We start from the raw sequence: 10,293 nt of genomic DNA on the forward strand, positions 1-10,293 counted from the left end.
AAAATCTAAATTTACTTCCAATATTTAATCAAGAAGATTGCAATTGCTCCACTAATAAAAATCTTGGGAAATTTAAGCAAGAAAATAAATTATGTTCTTTCCAAGTATTTTTTCTCCTTTTTGTTTGCAAACTGCAAGGGAATTTGGAGAATATTGCTTTTCAGCTCTTTGGATCATATTTAGTAATAAGAAGCAAGTAACAAAACCTCCTTCTAGTTGACACCCTGGTATGATTGGAGGCAAAGGGATAGTAGCATACTTAAAATACTTGATTCATATTTACTGTTTCAGTGACTAAGCAGTGGCAAAATATTGTAAAAAAAGTCATGGTTGGACTCGCTGGTCTTAAAGGTCTTTTCCAATCTAAATAATTCTGTGAAAGTAACTCAATACCAGCTTGCTACTGATACATAGTAAGTAGTAAGCTTCTGTGTTCAAACTGAGTGCTCAACAAACAAACTTCTGTTTGTTATCATCTTAAGTTAATGCCTGGCATGAATATAAACTTATGCTCTCTTTTCTCTCAGAGGTCAGGTAAATAATACATACATGAGCAAACTGAATCCCAACAATTTTCTGAGGAAAGACAGTCCTCACAGGAAATAAAATAATGAAAACCTAACTTTGATGTACATTAATAGAAAAATGAGAAAGGAAGGTGCATGCAAGGGTAATAGAATTGCATTTCTCTGATGAAAAATCTCTGCAGTTTCTTTCCTGTTATGGGTTAGACTTACGATTTAATTAGATTTATTTTTTTAACTTTTTTGCCTAATGTCTCCAGTCCTCTTCATATATTGAACTCTTCCCAGTTAGCAATTAGCCAACTGAAAAAAACAGCATTCTTGGTAATGAACCTTGATGAAAGTTCGGAATTTAGGAGCAAAAGTGCTATTGGAAATCCATTGGATCTTTATTTGCAAAATTATGAACACTTTTTTGAAGATTTTTTTTATTTAACAGCCGCTGGGTAGATTGCTTATTCTGGATGGCCACAAATAGTCACTTTTCAATCAATGACAATAAATTAACTAAACTTGAATATAAATATATTTCTTCCTTTTTTTTACTTCTGTTAAAGTTTGTTTACCTCTTTCTTTACATGCTTCTGCCTCTCTCTTGCTTATCTTACAATATTCAGGAATATTCCAATAAATTTAATGGAATCAGAAAGGAATTGGCAAGAAAAGAGGTAAGACTGCAGTCTAAAGAGTGTTTATATTTGGATCCATAAATCTCTGAAGCAAAAAGTTAATATTTACCTAGATGTATAAAACTTCAGAAGTATTAACATCTACACTACTCTTGGAAGAAATTGACTTCTGTCTGAATTTCTAAACCCAGTACTTGCTTTCAGGAGGAATTTTGATGGGAAACAACTCTTTGCATTGACTGATGTAACTTTTTGCTCAGTAGTATTGTTTAATTATTTTCTGTTATTTTGTATATTGAACAGATGCTCAAGAAGGCTATTAATAACGTCAGAAGAATGGCTTCTCATCCAACATTACCATATTGTAAGCTAAGTTTTGTTAAAAAAGAAATAAATTATTCAAAGATAATATAGTTACTTATTGGTCCTCTTTCTTAGTATGGTGTTATTTTGTCACAGCACAGCAATCTATTACATGCTGCTTATTTTGCCTATATTACTGAAACTGTTTTTCATTTAAAAAAAATAAAAAATACTGGGGGATATAGAATAGCCTTTAGAAACAGTGATATTTTGAATAGGAAAAAGTACTGTATTTCTGGTTTTTTGTGACTTGCATGAAAGACAGTAGGAAAAAGACACATTATTATCTTCAAGTAAGTTGCTTGATATTTCAGTACCATCTAAGTACAGTTCTTAAGTAAGTACAGTTCAATAAAGTTTGAATAGCACAGGTTTAAGTTTTAGTGGTATATAGTACTCATGGTATGCCAGGTACTAGGGCACACATTGTGCTGTTAGTTATTTTCAGGATATTGTGAGCTTGTGTGAGATCTCTTTTAAAATTTTGGAAGGAACCTTCCTGCTCGAACTGCTAAAACACGTGATAAAAGTCATGTAAATATTTTCTGTTACAGACCTGACAGGTGCTCAAGATGGTAGTGTAAGAATGTTTGAATGGGGTCATGCACAGCAAATCACATGTTTTCGATCTGGTGGCAACTCAAGGGTAACTCGAATGAGATTCAATTACCAAGGAAATAAGGTAACTGACAGGGTGCTTCTGACTTATCCTATACTCTTCCCCCCCATCTCCTCCATGTAATTGTAAATTAGCAGAAATAACATATTCCTGAAATCCAAAAGTGGTTTCTCTGAACTGTGAATAATTTCCCTATAATGCCTACATATTTATTTACAAGTAATATACCTTTTTTCAGTTTGGAATTGTTGATGCTGATGGATATATAAGTTTATATCAAACAAATTGGAAATGTTGCCCACTTACTGGAACTTCACCTAAACCATATTTGGTAAGCTGAAAAATAAATTTCCTTCTGTAAACTTTTTTACTTTCTAATTTCTTTCCCCCTTTGGAGGAGTGTGGAGACGGTAGAAATTATGCTGACAACCTGTGTTAATCAAGATTTGTTAATATATTATTGCCATCCTGTGGTCTGAGTGCCAGAGAAGTTCTTAAATCCTAATCATACTAAGTTAGAGAATAGAAAATGCAATGTTTGATCTGAAATAACTTTCATGCTTTGAGACTTGTTAATAATTGTCAATTGTTAATTGGATGTCAATAATACAGGACTGAAAAATGTGTCTATGAAAAATAAAGAGTATCAGAAGACATACACATACCTTTATATCCTATGTTCTTTAAAGTGTTTTGAAATAGCTTACTTTCTCAAGGACATTTTAAGTTTTCAGGCTTACACAAAATTTCTTTGTTAATTAATAATTTCTAAACCACAATTTTTCAGATGTGGCAGTGTCATAACAAAACAGCCAATGACTTTGTTTTCATCAGTTCATCATCTTTGATAGCCACAGCAGGATTGTCTTCCGACAACAGGTGAGAACTGCTGTGATAGTGCATGAAAAAAGTGGTGCCATGGTTTCTCTGTTTCCTTCCCCTCTTTTTTTCTTTATAATTCTCCTCAAGTAGTGTAACAGCAACATCTATGCTTATTCTCTCTTTCTTTCTCAGTGGCAGGGCAAAATAAGCAACTTTTGCAGTTAAGTTGTATCTAAGTTGGAAGATAAAATATATATATCTTACGATGGAAGCTCAAATCCTCTGTCTGTTCTCTGAATGAGGAGAGGAAGTGCAGAGGGAGATGCTGAGGTCTTCTCCCTGGGGTCCAGTGACAGGAGGTGTTGGAATGATTCAGGGCATGTTTAGACTGGACATTAAGAAACTTGTTTGAGCATGGTCAAACAATGGAACCAGGCTTCCTAGTGAGGTTGTCAGTGCCCCAAACCTAAGATGCATTTGGACAGTGCCCTTAATAATTTAACTTTTAGTCAGCTCAGAAGGGGTATGGCAGTTGTCCTAGATTATTGTTGTAGGTCCCGTCCAACTGAAATATTCTGTCCTATTCATAGGAGCCTGTCTTAAATTATTTTTATAGATGTAGGGGCTTGTGCATAGCTCTTAATTTCATGCTTTTTAAAATAAGCTTTGATCAAGAAGTAACAAAAACTGTGAACATTTAGCTGAATTCAGCTACAGAAGATTGTAACCTTGATGTGAATCCTTTTTGAGAATAACGAGTCATAAGATGATTGTGTAGAGGGCATGTTCTTCCAGGGTATGTATAACTATGAATGTAATTTGATGTCTTCTCAAAAGTAGTAATTCAAAGTCTGTTTACAGTGATTTTAAGCCTGAACCAATTTTTAAGGTTTAGATGACTTTTCAAGTGTTCAAAATACATATGACTATTTGTCATTGATTTAAACATTTTTTTCTACAGAAATATTTGTCTTTGGGATACTTTGGTTTCACCTACAAATAGCTTGGTGCATGGTAAGTAAAATAAAAACAGCAACATATTTGATAATGGTAAAAACCACATTTGTCTGTATCTGTCTTTATGGAAAAGTTATTTTAATATATATTTATTATTTAATATATATTTATATATATTTTAATATTTTAATATTAGCAGTAAAATACTTTATACTCTCCTGGATGAGTGCACCAGTGGAAATATAAACACATTATTGAGAAATCATTTAGTACTCTGCCTAAAAGATTGGTTTCATGAACATGAGTACCTTCCTTGGCATACCTCCTATCTTTGCACCACAAGTGCAGCCCCTGACAGCCAGGCACCTGTAATTTGTGTTCCTTTTTAAAAGATTCTGAGCAACTCTGGCTTGCAGTGACTAGCATGTTGACAAGACAATAGCTGTAACACTTTCAAAACTACAAGTTTTAGCATTGTTATGAGATACAGTTTTGCAAGATACGTGTCTGCATCCTTCAGTTCAAAATACCTATGGCTGTGTCTGTACTCAGAAATCAGAAAGGCCCCACTCAAAATTTATCAATTAGGTTTTACACCAAATCACAGTACTATAAAGATGGCACTGGGGACCTGCAGATAATTTTTCTGTTTGGAGAATATGAAGGTCATGCTTTGTCTGAACTGTTAAGTATTTCATTGCCTCTGTGAAAAATCCTGTCCTCAGAAAAGCTCATGATTGTAGAACAATTCCCTGAAAGTATGCATATGAGTAAATACACCAAATTTTCTAGAAAATATTAATTAATTCCTTATGAGTATCTTGAACAAGCAGATTTACAACTAAGATCTCATATAGTAATTTTCAGAGTTGCTGTATTTGCAAAGTAGTGCATTTTTGCTTTCAAAGGTTGTCTAGTTCTGTGGCACTTTTTATACCAAGCACCGTAGAATGTTTTGAATGCTTTCTGTGTGTGCATGTATACATACCTACATACAGTATTACAAAATTCTTTAAAAGAATTATTCCTAGAAGTATGCTTTTAGAGATGTAGTAAACAGTGGGGTTTCATTAATTTTATTACTAATATTTTGTTGCAGGAGGAAGTAAATGCATTTCAGTGTCTGAAATAAAGAATTAGGCTCAGAGGGAGCTTTGAACTCCTTGTAATTGAAGTATGGTGAAGGCTTAAATGTAGGTGTGATACTCATGCAATTTCTGCATGCAAATGTAGAGAACCCTTTGAACTACAAGTACAATGTACTGCACGCCGCGTGTTAGGATTCATAGTGTCTAGTCTCAGACATACTGAGCTTTGTCCTGGTAATTGTAATCTTCATACACTTACTCCACTCATTTGGGAGGCGTAGACATAATCAAATGAATGTGAAAAGTAGTAAATTAAAAGTAACCTAAGTAGTCAAAAGTTACAAGATAACTTGGTGAAGTAATTTAGGAGGACACTTCTTACAGGAAGCATATGCCTTAAAATAACAAATATGAGAGAGTTAGAAAATAATCTGTTTCTGTTCAAGGTTTAATAGCTTACGATTACACAAGGTCAGGAAAATGGATATGATTTTTTTTATATATATACAGCTTGTAACTACTTAAGAATACTGTAACTTCATGATGCCTGATGTGAACTTGGGCTTGTATGTATAAGATACTGCAATACATGGACTGGTTGCAGTCAGCTGGGTTGCGGCATCAAAGTCACTACTGTCTTGAATCATTAGACACATATGGAAATTAAAGTTAGTGTGAAATTGAAGTTAATGCTGTGTGTTTATTTAAATTACTTTGCTTTGGCTTTCAGCTTTTATCTGTCATGATAGTGGAGCAACTGTGCTAGCATATGCTCCAAAACATCAGCTCTTAATATCAGGAGGCAGAAAAGGCTTTACATGTATAATTGATCTTCGCCAAAAACAACAGCAACAGTTACTCCAGAGTCATGATTCTCCAGTCAAAGCAATTGCTGTTGATCCTACAGAAGAGTATTTTGTCACAGGATCTGCTGAAGGCAACATAAAGGTATTAATTGAATGGGAGAGAGCAGAGATAAGGATGATGATGTGTAAATTGAAAAAGAATCTTGCCTAATTGTGGAATAATCAGTTATGTCACACATTTTTTATTTGTTCTCAACCCTGACTTTCACATTTTCTACATAATTAGGAAATATTAGTCTTACTTTACAGTCCTGATTCTAGTTAGTCTTACCTTTAGTTAGTCCCTGTATATATTCCTTATTATAGAAAATGAATATTAAGAGTCTATAACTCTGTCATTACAGATTGCTACATATCTTTTCTTTTACAGTTAGTGTCAGAAAAATTACTGAAAAATGTAATCCAGTTTTTCCATTACTAGTGAATTTTAAAACAATGGTAATTATAACAGATTTGATGTTTTGATGCTTTTTCAGGTATGGAGTCTGTCTACATTTAGTCTTCTTCACACTTTCATCAATGAACACGCTCGACAGTCTCTCTTCAGAAACATTGGGACAGGAGTCATGCAAATTGAGACAGGACCAGCAAATCACATATTCTCCTGTGGTGCTGATGGAACAGTAAAGATGAGAATCTTGCCTGATAGATTCAGCCCTTTAAATGATGTGTTAAAAAATGATTTGAAATTTATGATCTAATGTTTTTCTTAGCACAGTGTATAACAACATTCCTGTTCTGCCATCCCTGAAACTATTTTTCCTGATACTAGCCAACAAAGCAGATACACAATGATAGCTTGTGCCAGAAAGATGCGGGTTTTGATTTTTTTTTCTTTCCCCCTTTATATTTATTACCTGAAGCTTCTAGTCCTTGGTGCACTGATGCCTTAAAGATTAACAAGGTCCTTCAGATTTTGATCGTTGCCTAAAACAAAAGCTATACATTACTCTGAATTAACTACTTACAATATTACTAAGATGTTGCTGTAGTGGTTTACTCTTTCTTTTGAGGTAGTTACATTCCCACCTGGAGTGTACTATCTGGGCATGGCCTCTGCTTACATTCAGCACCTGGCAGCCTTCTAATAGCAGGTCCATCCAGATGGAAACCTTGGATAATGATCCTCTTTCACAATTGCAACTATAACTTTCTCTGTTCTCAACTTGTTTAGTCAGCTGACAATAAAAATTTACCCCTTTGTGTAGAAGAAAAAAAGCCTGTATGAGTAGATACTCCTGGCCATGTGAGGCCCTGTCTGTCTCCATTCCTGGAATCCAGGCTGTTTATCTTTGTTGCCTGATCTCCTTCCTCTGATCTAGGGTATAAGAAACTGAAGGATGTTCTGTAACTTGTCTTCTGTTCTATAGCTTGAATCACTGCCATCAGGATGGCAGGCTTACCTTTTAAAAAGAAATATATTTTTAACCCTGAACACCCCCTTTACAAAAATATGTAAATATTAAGTGATATCTTCCTAGTAAAATAGTCAAGATTATGTGTGAAATTTTAGTCTTGATCAAAAAGATAAAGGAAGATATTGCTTTAGGATATGGCACTAGAATTTCTTCAAAAACTATTTATTTATGTGTCTGTAGAGGAAAAAAACAACCTAATTTATTTTTACATTTTTTTCAGTAAGACCTTTATTTAGCCCAAAGATACTCAGTTCCTTCTTAGCACTTACATTCTTGCTTGTCTGCTTTTCCTAAGTACTTTAAAAAAAGGAAAAAGGAAAAAAAGTTAAACAGCAAAGTAGTTTAATTTTGTCAGTCTTTGTACTGTATGTTTACATCTGGTGTAAAATGAAAGAAAACAAATTGAAAAGGGTAGATGGATTTTTTTTGCCAAAATATTAAACTGCATAACTTAAATGTTTGACCAAATTATTAATGCACAAAGCCTTTACATTTTTTTTTTTTGTCAGCTAAAAACTGTTTCTGTAAGTTGTTTTGGTTTACTTTTCCTGACTTGAGAGCTTGACAAAGATTTAATTTGTAAATTAGATATGAGGCTGGGTTACTTGAATGCCTATGGTGTAGTTTTTGCTAAAAGATATTTTGTGAAATATAGCACCAAGATACTAACTGTAAAATAAACTTGTCACATTAGGAACTATGGGGATAAATAAAGCTTAGCAGAAATGAAGGGCTTGTAAAATGAACTTTGTAACATTCTCAGGATGCTTTTGTCTTAAGAATATAAAATAGTTTAAAAAGATTTTGTAAAATGTATTATGGTCATTTTAAATGTATGTTTTGCAAGTTGCAGTGCAAATACTATGAAGGTTTTTATGCACATAACCTGAATTTTCAAATTGTGCAATAAAAAGAATGTGAATAGTTTGCCATGAAGAAACATGACAGGATTTCAAAGTGGTACAGCTGTTCAGTGATTCAGTTTTAATTGTTCTTCCACAACACTTATAGACTGAAATCAAAACTGATACCAAAACAGTTTAAGTACAGTGATGGATCAGAAAAGTGACTGACTAAATGAAACAGCACCTCACAAAATACCCAATGCATATGTCATACCTGCTCAGTGGCCAAGTTTCTAATATTCCTTATTCTTATGAGAGAAGAAAAACAACAGCTAACAGCAAGCACAGTCCTTGAGAATCAGCTGAAACCCTGACTTTCATAGAATCATAGAATGGAATGGGTTGGGTTGGAATGGACCTTGAAAGATCATCTAGTTCCAACCCCCCTGAATGGGCAGGGAAACCTCCCACTTTGAGCAAGCTGGTCTAAGTCCCATCCAACCTGGCTTTGAACACTTCTAGGGAGGGAACAGCTAGAAGTCCTTGTGCCAGTGTCTCAGCACCCTCATAGTGAAGAATTTCTTCATACTGTCTAACCTAAATTTACCCCCTCCCCATTTAAAGCCATTTCACCTTGTCCTAGCACTATATGCCCTTATAAAAAGCCCCTTCCCAGCTCTCATGTAGTTCCTCTTCAGGTACTGGAAGGCCACTGCTTATATTACATGCGTTAGTTTTATGCATCCACTGAACTAACATAGTTATATTCAGAAGAGGAAAATGTGAAGAAATCATGGCAACATTATATAATTATGTCCTTGATGTTTTATCCTTAAATACTTTTATCTCATTAGCTTAATATTTCAAGCTCAGTTTATTGTAGAGCTGTCTTACCATCTGCAAACTGAGCAGATGCAATGTTATTTGCCAAGACATACAATGTTGTCATTTTTCTGAGTAAAGATGCACTATGAATAACCCTGGCAAACGTATGCTTATACCAGCACAGTACTGACTGTGAACAGGCATTTTCAATAATGTTTATAGTTACTGTAAGCTACTCTCAAAACTAAATTATGTAAAATCAGTGTATTTGCCAGACCTTCATAATCATCCCAATAAATACTGCAGAAACTCAACCTTCTAGAATTCCATGTTGCTGCTACTTCATTTACAAATCAGATGTTTGCTTGTATAATGTTCATTGATGTTTAACAATATTTGTAAGTAAAATTATTTGTAGCTTTCTTATAATGATTGAATAAAAATGAGTTAACTTCTCTTGTATTTGAAACTTTAAAAGGGACACTCTCAACTTTAAATCTAGTCATTGAGGAAGAACTGAACTCAAAACTTAACAGTTGTTGCCTTTCACAAACTTCCACTGATTTTTTTTTTTGTCCCTAAGCAGTTAATTCATACTCCCTGTTGCTATGCTAGTTACTGAAACTGAAGGGTGATAGAGATTACCCAGGGTTCTGTGCTTGAAGTAGCCATGTGCACAAATTGAACTTAAGGTTTGCATTTTTACATGCTTGATCAACAAAAATTCTATGTCAAAAGAAAATAGCATTCAGTTGATAATGTCCCTTTTAAGTATCATACACTAACAGTTGTGACTGGTGTTTGTCTATGTAGCAATACATAATGCAGTCAGAGTGTGTCATTCTTGTGTTGCTAATTGATTCAGTTACCTCAAACAGATGTGTAATCCAAGTTCCTTAATGTCACTTTAGTAACTTGTGAGAGTTAAAACTCTGGCCATCTGGGTACTTAAACTGGCTTTCTGTGTGACTTTTAAAGATAAAATTCTCACATGACAGCTGATGTTGCAGAACGTTTATGAAGAAAGATGGGAGAGTGGACTAGGTGCAGAGTTTGTACCATGCTGCTGTGGCATAAGGTGAGCTTATACATGTTCTACTGCATTTTATGAACCTTGCTGCCAGTTTCAGGATATAAACTGTTGAAATATCCTACATTAGGTACTACTCCCTTCCTCTGAAGAGCACCCAGTGTTAGACAGTTGCAATAAGTGTGAGAAAAAGCAACAGTGATTAAAAGGAAATAAGCGTGGAGACAGTATGTTCTCCAAGGTAATTTTTGCAAATACTTATTTTTACTAAAAATAGCCAACCCACCTCTAACGGCAGGTTCAGCAC

General features: G+C 34.3%; 1 protein-coding gene across 1 annotated transcript in view; it reads left to right on the forward strand.

The window, feature by feature from the left end:
- DMXL1 (Dmx-like 1) overlaps positions 1-6,800 on the forward strand; it is a 71,026-nt gene extending 64,226 nt beyond the window's left edge. Inside the window, exons 39-46 of the mRNA XM_010002352.1 lie at positions 1,457-1,517; positions 2,071-2,198; positions 2,374-2,466; positions 2,923-3,014; positions 3,919-3,971; positions 5,733-5,950; positions 6,345-6,737; positions 6,773-6,800. Coding sequence (XP_010000654.1) covers positions 1,457-1,517; positions 2,071-2,198; positions 2,374-2,466; positions 2,923-3,014; positions 3,919-3,971; positions 5,733-5,950; positions 6,345-6,569 — 870 coding nt within the window. The 3' untranslated portion in view covers positions 6,570-6,737; positions 6,773-6,800. The remainder of the gene's footprint in view (positions 1-1,456; positions 1,518-2,070; positions 2,199-2,373; positions 2,467-2,922; positions 3,015-3,918; positions 3,972-5,732; positions 5,951-6,344; positions 6,738-6,772) is intronic.
- The last annotated feature ends 3,493 nt before the right edge of the window (positions 6,801-10,293 follow it).

The sequence above is a fragment of the Chaetura pelagica genome, unplaced genomic scaffold (genome assembly GCF_000747805.2).
Source record: "Chaetura pelagica isolate M959 unplaced genomic scaffold, ChaPel_1.0 scaffold387, whole genome shotgun sequence".
NCBI lineage: Eukaryota > Metazoa > Chordata > Aves > Apodiformes > Apodidae > Chaetura > Chaetura pelagica.